Source organism: Plectropomus leopardus, chromosome 23, assembly GCF_026936395.1.
Source record: "Plectropomus leopardus strain MGB_pleo_1.0 chromosome 23, ASM2693639v1, whole genome shotgun sequence".
In the NCBI taxonomy this organism is placed as follows: domain Eukaryota; kingdom Metazoa; phylum Chordata; class Actinopteri; order Perciformes; family Serranidae; genus Plectropomus; species Plectropomus leopardus.
In genome coordinates, this window is record NC_142198.1 from 17,997,140 (window position 1) to 18,016,113 (window position 18,974).

The 18,974-nt window shown below is 39.1% G+C and overlaps 1 protein-coding gene across 1 annotated transcript in view; it reads right to left on the minus strand.

The window, feature by feature from the left end:
• Positions 1 to 18,974, minus strand: part of poln (polymerase (DNA directed) nu) — a 70,131-nt gene that overhangs the window by 22,387 nt on the left and 28,770 nt on the right. Inside the window, exons 18-19 of the mRNA XM_088073805.1 lie at positions 12,037 to 12,094; positions 6,775 to 6,852 (exon numbers count right to left, since the gene is read on the minus strand). Coding sequence (XP_087929931.1) covers positions 6,775 to 6,852; positions 12,037 to 12,094 — 136 coding nt within the window. The remainder of the gene's footprint in view (positions 1 to 6,774; positions 6,853 to 12,036; positions 12,095 to 18,974) is intronic.

The following is an 18,974-nucleotide window of genomic DNA, read 5'->3' on the forward strand; positions in this document are numbered from 1 at the left end:
ATTTAGAATTGGGTAAAGAGCCTTTTTTTGCCTTCTAGCAAAGAATTTGATTAAAAGATTGATACCACTCTGATATCTGTTTGGTAAATATGAAGCGACATGAAGCTGGTGTGCTTTTGCTGTGACCTTCATCTGTCCAATCCAAAGGTGACAAAATCCCCCTACCAGCACCTCTGCAGTAACCAAGGAAATAGTCCGACACATACCCCCCCGTACAACAACAGTTGTCACCTTTTCTCTGTTGATGTGTAGATTAATCAAACACGATAACAGGTTCATAAACATGTTTAACCCCTTGTACAAAAATGGTTTTGATCGATGGTTGGCACTCATGACAACTGTACGAGGTTGAATTTTTTGCTTTTTTTTTAAGGCTTCAAGTTATGCATAATTTAGGGCATGGCTGCTTTGAGTGACAGGCTGTCTGAGGGCATCAGGTTAGATCCACTCCTTGCTCCTCCACAGCTCCAACCGTCTTATCCAAATATTGCCACCTAAAGATCAATCCCTGCTCCCAAATCCAAGATGGTGATGGCCAAAATGTCTTTGACGTAAATGTGAATATCAGTGGAATATTTATTTTCATCAGGTATGTAAACAGCTAAGAAGAAATATTGCGTGTAAACATAGTGGGCTGTTTTAACTTGTGCACTGCTCTAAAAACTGAACTTATGATTGTGTTTCTGACACTGAATAGTTAGCAATAACAGGCATTGGATTTGAATTTGTAATGAACATGTTTATGCTCACCATTCACACATTTTTTTTGGAGGGGTGGGAGACTTTTTTTGCTCAAAATTGTATGTGTTTACACAGATCTGTTATTGTCTATTATGGACTAGGGCTTGAAAATTAACAAAACTGAGGCTGACCTAAAACTAAAAGGGTTAAACTCTTAAAAATAAACAAATTTCCATCCATTATGAAAACACGCAAATTATGGGCAATCATGTCTTTAGTAAATTATTTGTGTATTTTAAGCTGTCATTATATGTAAAAGGGGTCCACTATTACCATCCAGTTCATTCATTTTTCTCTAACATTTTCTAGTGATTGAAAGTGATAAAGAGGTCAGTTTGGAAGCAGCACTGGAAAAACACGATGGACAGAAAAACACCGTAAACAAAAAGGCCTCTGAGACCAAATCGTGTCAGAAATGTGCTGCAGGCTCTTACACAAAGATAACAAGAGGCTATAAATGAGACCCACAGACAGACACACAGCAGAACATCTTTAAAATAGGCAGACAGAAACTCTGTCTCACTGACCTGCACACCAAAACACACCTGCGTCTAAACATGCAAACAGACAGCTCTGTAAACAGAAATATGGGCCGACACACACAGAGAGAAGACGCTAACACACCTCTTTGTGGCAGGTGGCTGTGTGTTAGGACGACATGTCCTGTACTGACAGGTCTACAGCTCTCTTGTCAGCTTGGCAGATCTAAACTGAAACATCTCCCAAGACGTTATGGTACATACACGCAGACACACACTCATACTCGCATCCACAAAGCCACTGCAGTGCATTCCATTAGTGCCATTTCACCCAGACACATCTCTCCCTCCACTTGGCTGCTTCCAAATCAAATTAAACTCAACCAAATGCGGGGGAAAACGACTCGAAATGGACGGCAAGAAATCGAGATTTTCTCTCGGTGAGGATGAAGCAACCGGCTGTAATAGGTTTCTGCTAATGTGGGAAGAGACAATGATGAAGGAACGGTGCATCTTTGGACACATTGTGCCCCTATGCATTAAAAATAGTGATTGTTTCGGTTATAATAATTGCGAGAAATCCGACAGTTTACTTTGATACAGATCTTTGGTCAGAGGAATTCCTCAGCTGCTCGGTTCACAGTGCAGCTTCAAACAAACACTATCTACTGTTTAACCCGGATCAGCCATAGATTGCAGAGGGCAAACATAAAAGGGAGAAGGAGACTCCGGTGGGAGGGATGAAGAAAAGAAAGCAGGGTGGAGGGGTGATGGCGAGGTGAGCAATGGTTTTAGTTGTGATGAGGTGAGGAAGCGAGTTTCTAAAGATATCCTCCCATCAATGTTTTATGAGTCAGATCACATTTCCTCCAAGCATGGCCGGCAGCTTCGGAAACATATTGCTGACCAGGATTTGTGCATGTGTGTGTGTCTGTGACAGAAAGAAAGTGTATAAGAGAGTGTTTTCTCATGATAGAAATAGAAAGGAAAAACAGAAAAAAGAAAATGTGAGCATGAAACAGAGTAAAATGAGTTTACATTCGAGAAAGAGTGATCTTGAGATAGCATAGTTTATGTATGTGTATGTGTGTGTGTGTGTGTCCTTCCAGGCCATACCATAGCCAGTCTCTGTGATAAAAAATAACACCACAATCAAGAATCCTTGATCCATACAGGAATAACTTTGACCTTTATTCCCTTAAAGTGAAACTACACAGCTGAGAATATATAGATGGCTAGATAGTGATGCTAATTTAAAGTTTTTTTTGTGACCAAAAAGCCGACCCACATTAAGCAATGATCAACCTTTAACTGACAACTTTTTGTGTTTATCATGACACCACTGGTGCAGGAGTGTAATCTCTGCAATGGGGGCATAAAGAGTCCAGCTTCCCTGCACACACACAGTAACAGGGCTATCTGTTAGCATCACATGGGTAATGTTACCTAACTTGTTTCGACATCCGTGTAAGTTTGTTGGGACCATTTACTGACAAAATGTTGGATGTTAGCCACTGCAACGGCATGGAGGGTATACTTTGCATGGAGAGAGAGAGAGACATTGCTCCTCTGCTTAGAAGTGGTGAGATTACACAGAAAATTGAGTCACTGCGGTCTCTGGCTTTTTGTTTGATATCAAAAAATGCTGCACATTTGCGACCTGTCTTTAGATCAGATCAGATCAGAATCAGATCAGATCAGATCAGAATCACGTTTATTGGCCAACTTCAACAAATAAGGAACAAGGAATTTTTTTTCCGGGTTGGCAATGCTCACAATACAGGGGAGGGAAATAAGTTAGGGATAAGAAAAATAGAAAAAAAGACAGACATAGTGCCATTAGCTTGTTTACTGTATGACGTGGATGCTGACACTGAACATGCCACTGAGCCCTGTTCAAACTTCAAAACTTTGTTTGGAAAACAAAATGGATCATCAAATATCGTATCATATCGTATCGTATCGTATCGTATCGTATCGTATCGTATCGTATCGTATCGTATTCTGAGTCAGGTACAGCTCTAGTTTCCACTTTGGCTATGAATAAATTGAACATGCACCATTCTGAACATGTCAAAAAATTAGAAATAATACCAAAACATTTATATTCTATTGGTTTCCACATGCTTTAATAAAAATTTAATCAAAACTAATCAATGGGAATTTTGATAATTACATTACAGCCCTTCCACGCTTTGACGGTTAATTGCAAACAAAATAAACAATATTAAATAAATCACTTTGGCCTTTTAGGATCGTTATTTGTAATTATTTCTACAAACAAATAGGCAATTAAAATAATAATTTATCCTTAATGAAAAAATGTATTAGGTGTAGCCCTACCAAAACACTCTGCAAATGAAGAGAACAGGTTCATGTATTACTCGAGACTCAAGGTATTAAAAACTATAAATAAGTTGGTACAAGCTCCTGTTGTTCCTTGGATAGCAAACTAAGACACTGAGGGGCCATAAGCCGGGCCTCATACATTTTTAATGCAACCACCCGCAGTACCCTGAACAGCCGGTCAGTGATGCTTTGCGGTACGGAGTATGAAGGTTATACATAAAATCTTAAAGGGATGGTTCACCTTCAAACTCAAAAATACATATTTTCCTCTTACCTGTAGTGCTATTTCTCAATCTAGACCTGTTGTGAGCATGCTCACCTTCAGAAGTGACAGGAAAAAGACAATCTAGGATTCCCTCTCATTTGGCATTTCGCCTCTCTATATTTGTGTTTTGTCTGCGCTGTCCCTTGGATGCATGCTGCTTATGGTTTATTGCTAATTATAGTAGTGAGAAAACGTGTAAACCTATAAAACTGGGATAACTGATGGTAGATGAAGCCAATTTACCAAGAATACCCACACAAATAACAGGGTTCCCACACATTTTTATAGCCAAACTTTCCAAACCAGAACATTTTTTTTCTGTTATTGCCCCACTTGCCAGTTGTTTTTTATAACATATAAAATTCAAACTTTGTTCCAACATAATGTCAGCATGTGTTCTAGGACTGAGAAAATTTCAAGTTTCTGTGATAGACAGTGTCAATTTGGATTTTTAGAGAAAATATGCCACCTAAATACAAAATAAAATAAATGAATGAATTAATCAAAACTTTTGTGACTTTTAAGTTTTCTATGAAAAATATGTAATGAAAAATAAAAGAAAAAAAACGCTCCGAAATCCATTTTCTTGAAAAATAAAAAATGAAATAAAAACAAACTGCCAACAATTTCAAATTAAAATGTTTTCCAAAAGTCACCAAAAAATTGCCAGAATATTTTTTAATAAGAAAAAACTATTCTCAGGAAAACATGCGTTCCAAACCTGCAGGCTCACAGGTTTGGAAGGCACGTTTTCTTTAAAAATCTGCCGTAAAAAATAAATAGAAAATAGAGTCAGTTACAGTTGCATGCCCCTCCCCTACGCCAAAGAGGCTTAAAAAATGATGCCTAATGGCTTACATGAAGGGAGAGATGAGACGCAGGGAGAGAATGAAGAAACATAGGTGATGAACTAATTAACAAATGCATAACCAAAACATTGTCATGCATATTAAAGCACATATTAAAGCTATATTACATCATCAGCTACAGAAAATAAATTCAAGGTTATGTTATGATTTTTACTAGTTTTATGATTTTCCCAGGCCTGTAAAATGTGATTGTGAAATTCCAAGACTTTTCCAGGTTTTCCATGACTGTGGGAACCCTAAAGTAATCCCTGATGTAGTTTTTTTGACAATCTCGCTTTGCAACCAACCAAATCTTTTTAACCTAAAGTCTGCATTGGCTCATTCCTACTGGAATAAAACAAACTCTCAAAAATGACTGCTATCATGACAGTAATTACTCATAATGCTGGTAATATTTGATGAAGTAGCACTTTTGTACAGTGGAAACATACAATATCTTGCAGGTTAAACATTTTAGTAATCATACCACTGACAAAACATATGTTGCTCTTCACAGATGCGGCACACTATGATTTTATGTGTTCGTCTATTATGGACTCAAGGTTGAAAAAAAAAAAACAAAATTAAAAAACTGAACTGAACAGGGTTGATGAGGGAATTAGGCCTGCCTTTGTTCTCATTTTGGCGAGCCTCTCTTTTTCCTCTCTCAGCTCCAGCTCCCACACACCAGCAGACATCTCCCAGTAGAAAATAACTGAGTTGACAATTGCAAATATAAACAAACACACACACACAAACATACACACATCAGGCACATGCAGGTTGCTCGAGGACGGGGTGGCAGTTAAGTGTTTGTTTTATCTTCGGTAAAACAGAGTTTATAACCACGCAGTCATTATTTGGATTCTTCTAAGGGTGGGATCGATTAAAAAACACAACACAAACTCAAGCCAGAATCTGCGTCACACCCCCCCACCACACACACACACACACACACACACACACACACACACACACACACACACACACAGAGAGAGAAAGGAAAGTAACATTCAGATACATAATACTGACATGCCTCTTGGTTCTGAAAAGTGATAGTTGTTGAAACACATACACACAGCAGTTGTTCCAATTTGGGAAGGACATCGGAGGACATTAAGGGGGTGACTGGGCAAAGGCTCCCTAGGAGGGGTTGTTTCCATGACAACCTGGCTAGAGTGCATGTGTGTGTGTGGTAGTGTAGTTGGCGCGCGTGTGTTTTGTGAATCCCTGCCATGTTGTGTGTATATGTGGGATCCTCGCTTTTATCCTGCTGCTGTCCTCCTGCTAACCCTGGTTTATCTGTTGGGTTATGTAAGTGCGCGACACACTGTCAGGGCCAGCAGACCACACACAAAGCCCCGCAAAGCTCTCCCAGGCTGACAGTGTCCCAGCTCTCCCATCAGTCGGCACAGTGTGAACCAGCATCACAACCCGGAATGACCTTGCGACGCCAGCTGGGGCTGTCTCAGCCTAAGAGAGTTTTTTTTTTTTTAAGTGAAACTCAAAACTCGAAAAGTTAAATTGAACCTAGGGAGAAAATTTATGCTGATTTGAGTCTGCACTTTCCAGTACAAAAAAATACAATAGGACTAAAACTCAAGAAATCCCCCTAAGAAAGCACCTAAGTAAAAGTAAGTATAAGCAGGAAAATGTACATAAAGTATTAAAAGTAGAAATACCTAATGCAGAAAAATATTTTAAAAAAGACACACATCTAAAAAATCAGCAGAAAAAAGAAAACAATATTTTAAAAAAAGAAGAAAAAGAATATAGCCCAAAAAAGAGAAAAAGAAGATAAAACACTCCATACTCAAAATTATTTAGAATAAAAATAGAAAAAACACCCCAAGGAATTTTGGCCTTCACCTTCTTGGATTTTTGGAGCCAAAAGTGACACTGCCTGTCACTTAAATTGGCCACGATCTAAATTATGCTTAACTTTAACCCTTAGTTAAACTTAATAAAAAATTCACCAACGTACAGTTGGCATGAATGGCAAAATTAGCTATAGAGACCGCAGTGTGTTTTGCACCATGCTGTAAACATGTTTATTTCTGCTGTTATAATTTGACATTACTTATTGTCTTACCTGCAGCAAGAAAAGTCCACCCTTCTTGAGGAATGAACATTGCCCGAGGATGAACAGTCACCACCTCCTCCTCTTTTCCTGAGGGGACCAAACACAAACCCTTGAGGAACACCTCAATGTGCAAAGTGCATACAACCTTAAAAGTCCAAACATGTTACAATAGCCTCTAGTAACCTGTTTGCAAATTTATTTGTTTATTTTGTTAAATAAAAAGTGTTTGTAGTGTACATACATTTACAACACAAATTGAGGGAGTTTCCTTGTCCATAAAAAGGCTGATTGAAGTAAAATCTATACATGTGTTTGAAACACACCTTTTTAGGTCTAATTAACATTTACAGCTATTACAAAACCATGTTATTTTATATTTGTAAATTAATGGTATTTTTTTCCACAATTTGTCCTTATTTGGTATCACTTTGAACAGTTCACACAGCCATCTTTAGGCTTTTTACAATGTAATTATAGAACATAAACATGGAAGATGAGTTGTTTTCATTTAAAATAAATACATAAAAATAATAGCAATAGTCATAGTACAAGTTCAGTACAAGTTAGTAAAAGTTCCTAAAATTTAATTTACTGAGACGTAATTGAAAAGGTGATTGTTTCCATAAGATAGAATTCTTAAATTATGTTATACCAGTTTTCTATAGACAAGCTGTCCAGCTTACATTATTACTATGTAACTGCTTTCCATGTAAATACTCTAAGCTTCCCTGCTTAGGCTGCTACCTCCGCGACCCGACCCCGGATAACCGGAAGAAAATGGATGGATGGATATTCTCCATAAAGCTGAGCTTGATATTTTCCATTAAAATACACAATATTATGTCAAGACTTCCTCTAGAATAAAACTTTTAGTGTCCCTTTCCCATTTCTGTTGTAATGTCGGCAGTACTTGAGATTTTGAACCTTCTGAAGTACGCTGAAGTCTTAAAACTACTTTAAGTCCCGAATCCAACTTATGGGCACCAAAAAAATCTAAATTATATAGCAACTCGTGTGTCATGTGTTAAAACATTGGAAGCCACACACACACTTAGCCTATCACAAATACCTTTGTAATTATCTCATGCTCTATCACTTCTCAATTCGGTCATTCGAAACGCTACAAGGCAGAATTTAAATTAAATCGACCCTCCATAAATAAGCAGAGCATCTCATTACATAACATATGGATATCTTGCACGGCACATTTCAAAACAAATTTGTTGACCAAACATACAGCATGAGAGTAACTTACTCCCAATATCCTGTGTGTGTATTTGTTTGACAGGGAGAAGCCACACAGAAACACAGACAGTGAGCAGCTGTGGACTTTGAGGAGCAATAAAGAGAGCTTGCACTGACATCTGATTTAATGAGGAGTTAAGTTATGAAGCCGCAGCGTCCCATTTAGAGGCAAATCAGAATCTAATCAAGATCAGTCTATAACTGCACTCTCCTCTATAGAGGAGCTGGACTGTGTGTGTTGACTTTAGAGCAGAAGAAATGATGGGTAACAAGAAAACATCACATCCCACGTCAGCATGATGAAAATACCACTACAGCAGGACATGCACACACATAAACACAAAGATGATGACAATGAAACATCCAATCACTGTACTCAGTTGTGATTAGGGCCCCACCTCTCAAAATTTGCCTGTATGTTATTTATAACTCAAAACATGCCTTCTTTGGCCCAGTGAAAAGGTTAGATGATATACATGCTCTAAATATATTGAAGAAAATGTGACACTTTCTCGATTTGGACACATGGAAAACAACAGAAGTGATATTATCATAAAAGTATGTTTAGTTTACCTTGAAAAAAAGCTTGTTTATTTGTTATTTGATAAGTTGTGGTAAATAATAATAACAACAATAATAACAATAATAACAATAATAATAACAACAACAACAATAATAATAATAATAATAATAATAATAATAAATGAATAAATAAATAATTTTGTTGGTTGCACTATCCTGATCTGTGAGATGCTAATGTGACAGGCATTTGGCTATTCAGTGCAATGTCAGAAAAAAAAGATTTCAGACTTCTTATTTCTTAGCATTTCAAAGACTTTTTAAAGAATGTTTGAAGACATTTTAATACCAATTAAGACCTTATTTTTAGATCTATTAATTCAGTGTCTTTTAAGGATCTGTGGGAACCCTGATAAAGCGATAACTGATGCAGGAGGAAAGAGAGAGAGGAGACACTGGTGAAGGAAAGCAGGGATGATATGAGGGATGTAGCAGGAGTAGGATTTGATGACAAGGAGCTTTGGTAATCTGAGTAAGTGGAGAGCAGAGGTGCTGATGTTAGCACCTACGAATCACTCAGAGAGAGAAAGCGACACACAGAAACACTGAGGAAGCAGGGGACAGAAATAGAGCTATAATGCTGAATGTGGCAACACTGCGTGTGACTGACAGCAGAGTCAATGTGGCCTGGCCATGCCAACAGATGGATGCACTTGTTTTGATGTTTTATTCATCTGCAAATGGAGAAATTTAGTTTCTGTCCTGCGGTTCACACTGTCAGCCAGCTAATCTGGTACCCATGAAGCAGACAAGTATTAAACCAGAACCCTACAGATAAGCAATGACCTCAGAAAACCAAGACCAGGCACTCCCCATTAGAGGCTGGTCATTTGTCAAGTGGTATCTGTGCAGTGACAGTCACAAACCCATGACATCATAGTTGGATGGACTCACAGTTTGGTGAATGGATAAGTGAAAATCTAACATTCACTCCAGCAATCTATAAGAAATTATTTTTTGACATCCAAAGGCACATTAAATTAATACTGACCATATTTTTTGCCTAAACCAGAGCACTTCTGCATTGCAGAATTTTGTAATTTTACGACTTTGGGTGCAGCAGTATACTTTGAAGCTGTATACTGTGGTATAAAAATTAAATGTTATCGTACTGTGTGTATTTATTTACCATGTCTAAAAGTGGGTCGCAGGTCTGTTCTGAATGGAGCACAAGTAACTTGCGACTTTTAGATTTTCATTTCATATTACTATAATATCAAAGTTTATTCAAATGAAATGTAAGTAGTGGACAAGGGCAAATATGTTGCAAACAAAACAAGGAAATAAAGAATGTTTTATGCTGCACGGGTGGCGTCAAACTGGTAAGGATATTTCGACATTGTTTGTGTTGTGTCTATTTGCAGCATGTTTGCTTCTGTTAGCCGACATACTAATTATGAAGAGAACTGACTACAGTGTGTTTTCAAAGCTTAGTGTTATTTTAGCTGAATCCTGTTATGCATTACAATTTTATCATAATATAACTGATGAGGATCTCAAGCAACTCTTTCAAAATGAAGAGTCAGGCTGTTTTCCCAAAGTGTCTGTGTGGCAGTTTTTATCAAATAATGACTGTGTGCAACAAGGGCAAGACGAAGTAATTAAAACTTTATTCCAAAGGAGGAGGGATGACAAGAAGACAGGCGGCGAGAATAGAAAAGTAGTAATGGGAAAATAATCAAAACTAAGATTGTTAAATTGATGTTGTGTCCATATGGGTAATGTTCTCCCCCCAAACTGTCTTGGAGAAAAACAGTCTCCTCATGAAAGTACACAGAGATATTAAATTGCAGATAAAAGAAAGGTTTGGTACTTGATGTTATATACGTGATCTATTAAGAACAGCTGTTCATTTTCTCAGATGTTTCAACTGGCTCTGCGACAAGGTACACAATAAGAGGGCTACTCTCACAATCAGACTCATTTACTTATACGTGCATATAAACGTTCACACTCTGCACATAAAATAAGCGCGCCCACAAAAAACTACCGATAGATTCATGACACAAGCACATCAGCTAATATTGTTCTTACGTCTGTGCGTATGGTAGTGAATCAGAATCATCCTAAATTAACAGGCTTGTGACTTGTGACTATCTGCAATCAGCATAGTGCCATGCCCCCTTTTCTCTGTATAAGGAAATCTGCTCTCCCAGAGGTATATCATGGAGAAAGCAGTGGCATATTAAGGTCACACACACACTCACCACTGATGGACTGTCAGAGCATTTGTGAATGTAACAGCAGTCAGAAACAGCTGAAGATGTTCCTCTCTCTTTACAAACATGTTCAAACATGTTGGTCTCTGATGCTCGCTCTTCTGAAGGCATGAGCTGCAATATCTTCCAGCAAGGTTAGATATGTCATTTAAACACCTGCTTGGAGGTAGATCAGAATTTCCCTATTAATAATAATAATAATAATAATAATAATAATAGTTTTTCTTATTTTAAGGGCTATAATAATAATAATAATTCCAAGGCATTAAAAATTGGTGGGAGTAGCCTTCATTACAGGCAAATCCACTGTAAGATGGATTGGGACACTTTGTTTTCATAGTGAAATATTTTAATTATGACAATAATTGATGAGGACGAAAAGCCTGAAAAGACTGAAATAAGTACGTGTATTAGTAAATTAATAGTTTTAAATACTGTCTACTGAAGCCTTTTTTAAAGAATGTGGTTTTAATGTGCTCTGCATTTAATTAAAAGGTTTGTTTTTCCATTTTCCAAGACAGCCTGGTCCTAATCATGGTCTGAGGGTGTTCTAAATTTGTTAGCGGAGTACAAAACAAATTCAGGTGAGAAAATATTTATGAATAACAGATTTCTTTTAAAATGTTTGTTTGCACAGATGTGTACATATGCATGTGTGCATGTGAATGAGACCCAATAAATCCTGGTATTTCCCTTTTGCTTTTGTTAGTTCACCATACACCTTCTCTTTCTGTCCTCAACAAACTGACTTACACAATATGTCCCACTTAATCTCACCTAATCCAGCTTTAAGCGCCATTGTCACATCAGAAAATGTTTAGGTGGTTTAGGTTTCATTTTTTGATCTTGCATGATCACCAGGAGATGAATAGGCTAAATGTAAAATATTTGACGTTATAACTACTCATGGCTTACTGTGCACTTTTAAAGATCACCCTAAATTAAAATGGATGCAGCACAAACAAACTATATATCAGAAGTCTCAGTGCAGTTCAAACAAACACAAACATGGAGACACTTTTAGTGACTGGCCCTTTGCTGCAGCGGACTTTTATCATCCTCATAAAGCCTCTTTACTAGCTCACTGCTCATCAGTTTTTGTATGCCCTGAGAGATGTCTCCCTCGCCCACCCACACACACACACGCACTTCGACATTTATCACTGCCTCGTTCTCTAGAACACGTGGGAGGTGTGTGTTTGTGTTAATGAGTGTGTGTGCACCTTACCTTGGATGTGCTGCATCTTGGTGATTTGAAGTGGCTGTCTCGGCAGGGCCTGGAAGTTCTAGTTTGGGAGGAAACACACAGTGTAAGCCTGCTGGAGTTAACTTTTGCCCTGTGCAGTGTGTAGTTATAGACTGTTGTACTGTGACAGCGTCTCATTATGGAAGTGGGTCTTCCCGTTGTCAACATAGTGATTTGTAGAGATGAATTATTCCCTGCTGTGTGGAAACCTACATAAACTAATATAGCTCCACATAAGGGAAAAAGGTCAGCTGTATATTTCTGCAAAAACTCCCAGCATGCTCCTGTGAGGCTGTATTGAAGGGATGGAAGGAAGATGGAGGTGGCATTCACTTGTGTTTGTGTGTGCGAGTGTTATAACAAGATGAAGTCATCCCTTCCCACCTTTAAATGAGGCTGGCAGGAATGCCTCCAAATTCATACTTTATCATATTTAAATATAACTGATGATGACTTTTTCTGTGCGATTTTTTTTAATGCCTGTGCAGAATAGGAGTTGACCTGTAATGGTTTTTTAGGGCTAATATGAGACTGATTATTGGTAGTTAATGAGACTGATAACCGATATTTGGAACTGATATGCATTTCAAACAAAAGTGAAAATCTTTCTGTCGATATTTACAATTTGGAATGTAACAAACTCCAACTCAAAACTTTGCTGAAATGCCTTCAAACTTAAACTTTCAACATAATATACAAGTTTCTTGCAACTTTTACAAACCAAGTGAAAATTTAACTAAAAAATGAATGAATAGAAATCAATCATAAACTTTAGATGACGTTCAGTTTAGAGTTGCTTTGTGGCAAGTAGCAGACACACACAAGCCCGTCACGATGTTAGTGGTCTAACAAGTGACGTATGTAGCGGGTCACACTGTTGCGTTGTCCCTGGTACTGTGAACACAGCATTAAACTTGCCTCTTGAAACATGAAGCTACAGTAGAAACTGCCATCTCACACAATAAATGTGTGCGCTTTAAATGAGAAGTAAAGGTTGGAACATTTCCACACAATCCAACTTTAACACAATAACTCCCTGCTTGTCCTCAGTGCACCTTTAACTGTATATATACAACCAGCAGAAACCTTGTGTGGCATTTAGACAGCAGTGGCTGCTTTGGTTGACTGAGATTAAGAAAGAAGAAAAAAACGTAAAGCCATGCTGGGAGTCCAGCCAAGACTACAGATCTTTCAAGTTTTCAGACACACATCTTAAAATAGGAACAGCCTGATGCTTGCTGGGCTCCTGGCCCACCCCGCATCGACCCACTGAGTTATCGAAGACGGTGCTGATATAGACACACACAGAAAATTACACGTATGCAGTTTTTATTCTGCCTTAAGGAGGAAAAACAAGCAAGGTGATAACTAGGCACACATAGGTTCAGACTCAGCAGTTTCAATTTAATCCCTGTTAATCCCGCTGTATCCACCCTTTCAAACATTCAGGCACATTCAAATAACTCAAGGTGTGTGAGTGCATGGGAGGATGTTAAAGGTTATTATCAAGGACATTAATCAGCATGGACACGGGAACACACAGGAATACACACACAACAACACTGGGTAACGTGGAGAAGGGTGCAGGCAAGAACACAGAAACATACAAACACAAGAGTGTTTCCCTTCATGGTCAGAATCTAAACATGTGTGAGTGTGTGTGTGTGTGTGTGTGTGTGTGTGTGTGTGTGTGTGTGTGTGTGTGTGTGTGTGTGATACGGGTAGAGAAAACAGCTCTATGCTTTCACCACTCATTCATTATTCACTAGAGGGAGGGAGGGAGCGAGGGAAGGGGGAGGATGAAAGACAGGACTGCAGTGGCAGGGTGTGGACATCAGGGACCAGGCAGGCGCGCACACACACACACGGACGCACACACACACACGCATGCACGCACACACAGGTTCAGTTACTGCATGCTGCTCCTACAAGTACTGTATATTAGACACATGACCTGCCGTGTGTATCTGAGGCAGAGCGAAAGAGTAAAAGTGTGTGTATGTGTGTCAGCTTCGTGGGTGTGTTGCCCTGTGACGTGTCAGGTGATTCAGAGTGTCAGAGCTCAGCTTTTGCATCATGCACAGTGTTGCAGTGCCGACAGCATAAATCAGTACACACACATACAGGATACAGACTGTCAGCATGTCATTTTTCTAATCTACTCTCAGGGTTCCCACACATTGTCACAGACAAAATTTTAAAACTTTTCCATGACTTTTCAAAACCCTTTTTTTAAAATAGATTTTAAAAGTTTTACGTAAAAATTAGGCATACATTGAGAAAGAGACTGAACACTGTGAGAAAATGAAGAAACTTTCTTGACAAACAAATAAACAAAAACATAACTAAAATGTTTTTACACATTGTCGCATATCAGAGCTACGTCAGCTGCAGAAAATAAATTCACCTTTAAGTTACATTAATGTATTTTCACATAACACATTTCCATGATTTTTCCAAAACTTACAATGATTTCTACTAGTTCCATGATTTTTCCAGGCCTCGAAAATGTGAATGTGAAATTCCATAGCTTTTCTGTTTTTTTGTAATCCTGTATATTCTTACCATTTTCTTCAGCTTATGCACACATTCCTTGCAACAGGACTACCAGATACACATGTAAAAATACGCACACTCATAACAGGAAAGACACACATAAAAAGATCTGACAGACGACTTCAAACGTTCTGGTTCAAGCTGCGTCACACTGATCGTAATTCAGACCTTCTCTTCTGAATGATTTGTTGAAAGGACATTTCAACACATAATAGACAATAAATTTAGGAGGCAGCCATCTAATTATTGCTAATAGCTTTAGTTGATTATGATGCCGAAGTAAATGTGGCCCTGGTGTTTTGATATGCAATCAAATCCTCCTCTTGCTTTGAAAGAGAAAGTCAGCTGTGAGCGTGTGAAAGAAGAGATGGGAATAAGGGAAAAGAAGAAGAGATAGAAAGGCAGGAAAGAGAGAGATGGAGATCAAGAGATAAAAGAGAAATAAAAGAGAAAAAAAAAGAGCAGCAGGAGGAGAATCAAAGAATTAAAGAGCCGAGATGTAGACTAGACCACATGCGTCACTGCAGCTTTACAGAGAGAGGGAGAGGATGAATGAGAAATTGTAAAATATGAAAGAGTCTGGGTCTGCTTGCTCTTTGCACTGCTGAGTGCACGGTTTCAAACAGACACACACACACACACACACACACACACACACACACACACACACACACACACACACACACACACACACACACACACACACACACACACACACACACACACACACACACACACACTGCAGTTACATTAGCACATTTGCACGGTCTGTGTGTGCCAATGAAATGAAGTTGTGACCTGAAATGTAACTACAGACTGATGAAATGCTGCTCAATAATCCACAGTATATGTAATACCACAGATATTCCAGAGACGGCATCACCTGCTGGACTAAAACATTCACTGCACCTACTCCTGTACTCCCTCCCACGGTCTGCAGGTAAGACAAGACAGGTGAGTACAGCACACGTATGCTGTGTGTGCACAAGCACTCATAGGAACACACAAATGATCGAATCACAATGTTTGCTTACAATAACTTTTGAAAAAGAAAACCCTGACATAACGCATAAACAAATCAATAGCTCGTCAGTCAGAAAAACTGGCGCTTTACTACAGGTGCACTTCCATTCACCTCCTCTTTTTTATGAGCATTTTCACTTTGCACACAAAAAGCCCATTTCTGGCAAAATGTTGTTAAAATTTGATAAATCTTTCTTTGCTTGTGTAAATACCAGTCTGTGATAAATACAGAGAAGTTGTTCATTGTTAGTGTAGGGACCAGAGCTTTACATCTGTCCCAAAGACATTTTAGGTCTCACACACATTTTTAAAACAAAGCCTGAAAGAAGATCAGCTCCGAACTCAGGATTCCTGGTAAGAAAGCTATGATATCATGTTGCTTGTGGTTGTTTAGCAACTTCAGACGCAACTTGCTTTCACGCCCTTGAAAATTGGCACAGAGCATCTCCCAGCACCCGACCACGCATTTTCCAGGCGGTTAAGACACAGCATGTGTCCAGGCTCTAAGTCATTATCACCCTTACTGTGTCATGAGGAACGGACGACCAGTTCATTAGTGGACACTGTGTGAGTCAGACTGAAGAGTACACACACACACACACACACACAAATGCACACATTCATATTCAACACATGCTATATTTTATTCACTCTGTCCTCTAAGTGTCTAAAACTCAAACTGATTCTTACAAAAATAAAAGTACAGGAGCACAAACACCGCATGTTCGCTGAGATACCGAACAGAGACGGCAAGCAAGCTCTCACGCTGTGTGTATGGCACATTAAAATGCACAGGCGCACACAAACAGGCACAGACACATGAGCGCTGGCACAGGACGGGCTCCATTAAATGGCGGCTGATGTTGTTGTTCCTCCACTAATTACATCAACGTGTGTGAATTATACAACGCTGACACCATTGCTTGTGTACCACCCTGTGTTGCACAAATACAAAAACACACACAACATAAATATTCCTAGGCTGTCAGACATGAAACTCACACACACAGAGACACACTACTTGAAAATATGCCATCTACTGCCAAACACACCAACACACACGCATGTGTTTTCCTCTCCTGGGCTCATTGACTCTGAATGGGCCACTTAATCATGCAGATGTGCTTGTTTTTTTCCCGTTTCCACCACTGATACCACCAGCAGCATTGCTCCTTATTGGACATAACAACCCTGCTGTTTGTAGTCTTAAATGTCCCCCTTGTGTACTTAACACGGGCTCACAATGGCCTCATAATAAACCTTCAGTGGGTCTGCACGGACCCCGCAAGAGCCTGACAATGACACTTGTTGCCGAACCCCCTGTTAGCAAGGTTAACCAGGAACTCATGTTTTTTTCGAGAAGAATTGGTTGAAATATTCATGAGGCTACTCAATGTGCAGGTAAGATGCAGATGACTAAACAATCACATAAAGTATTTATTGTGAGAGGACCAGTAGGCTCAGGTGAGACATAATGAGTAGCTCTTGCTTATCCAGCAGGATTTAATTACTGTATATTCAATATTCAGTTGCACAGTGTGCCTGTCATGCTCACGCTGGCAAATTCTGTTGATTTGATTCTCCTCTCTGAGACAGTTCAATCAGCTCTTTTATTAAAAAAAACAAAACAAAAAACAAACCTAGCTATTAACAAGTAGGCAGCCTGTTCTCATTCTCAGAGCGTTAAATACCACTGCTTTGTCATGCTCCCTTTAGCGTCTTTCTGTTACACACTGCGATTTGAACTAACTCCAACATAAACCCTGGCAATACGTGCATAGAAGAGTCATAATTGATCTTGTTTGCAGTTCAAGGTGTCCGATCAACAGCAACATACGCGTCTTCTATAACGATGGCCTATGGGGAAAATACTTTTTGGGCTGCATTGGATTTTTTTTTTACAGCAATACACAAAAAATAGTGGCCACTATGAAAAATTCAAAGCAAGGCTGAGCAGCGTTACACCCGGGACACACTGCATGCATGGGAAATGTGTAACAGCAACTTGGCCAAATTGCCGCTGCTGGCAAGGTTGTGATGTTTACACAGTCTTGTTGCTGTGATGCTGCTTCAGAGCTGCCTGTTGCTTTAACCATTATATTTTAATACTTAAAAGTGAATAATCCACTCATTTATGGAGCTGTGCAAGCTCCTGCATTTTTAACAACACAGTCCTGTAAAATATTTCACAATAAAAAGCCTTGTGTGAACAAATTATGGGATTCTGTCGACAGAACGTTGTCAGAGGGCTTTTATTTTTAAACAGGAAAGGTTGAGTAAAACATGTATGTGTATTTCTTCATGTCTGTGATGGGAATAAACATTAAAACTGTAGTAAAAGGGGATATAAAGTCAGTATGACGATTAAAACTCTATGTTCACTGACTATTTTTGCTGAAAGCCGTGTACATCAAAGCGAGCCTTCATTTCTCCACATGTGCTGCAGTTGAGCAGCAGCTGAGATGCACCTGAGCAGCACTGCTCATGCATGCAGTGTGTCCCGGGCCTTACATGGTCAACAGAACACAGGTATAAGTTGCTGGTGTTGCACTGACCTAGTATCATAAGTCTGCAAGCCAATTCTGTTTAGTTTTTTTTTCTTCACACTGCTACAACAGTGCATCTCGCTCTAATTACACACAGATTGTGAGCGCAAATTGAATGAAAGGCGCACTGCAAATTTCCGTGTGCTGCCACAAACATAAATCTGGCCCACAGAGAGATGGCGAGAGTCTCAGAGGAGTGCTGCCTTGTTAAACAGATGGGGACGACTGAATCACTGTGCTGGTGTGGAGTAATTTAATCACACTGCACCAATTTAATGACTCATCACCGAACACATGCACACATGCAAACACACATGCATGTCTGTGTGCACACTCGGACGCACACACTGCTGAATTATCACCGTTCACACTGCAAACAAGCGCACACGCCAAAATCCATCTGCTCAGCATGAAGAGAGAGAGAATGGCGCATGGCCGCAAAACACACAGTCAGCCTTTCCATTAGGTGGAGTAGGTGACTGGAGGCCACTACGACCCTGGGTGGAGGCAGCCACCGGTCACTGTCACTCTGAACTCATGGATCGCTCCTGATAACAGTGTTGAAAAAAGACAGTTTATCCAACAGTGGCTCTAGTTTCATGGTTGATAAACTGTGGCAAATATGCAACTCCAGCAGCACAGTCCATGGTAATTTAATGTAGCCAGGAAGCATCTGTGATTTTATCTAAATGTCAACATCATTATAAACCAGGTTAATGTCAAAATGTTTTTTAACAGCATTCAAAACAAATGGACAGGCATAAAATATGAATTATTTATGAAACATTCCATAAC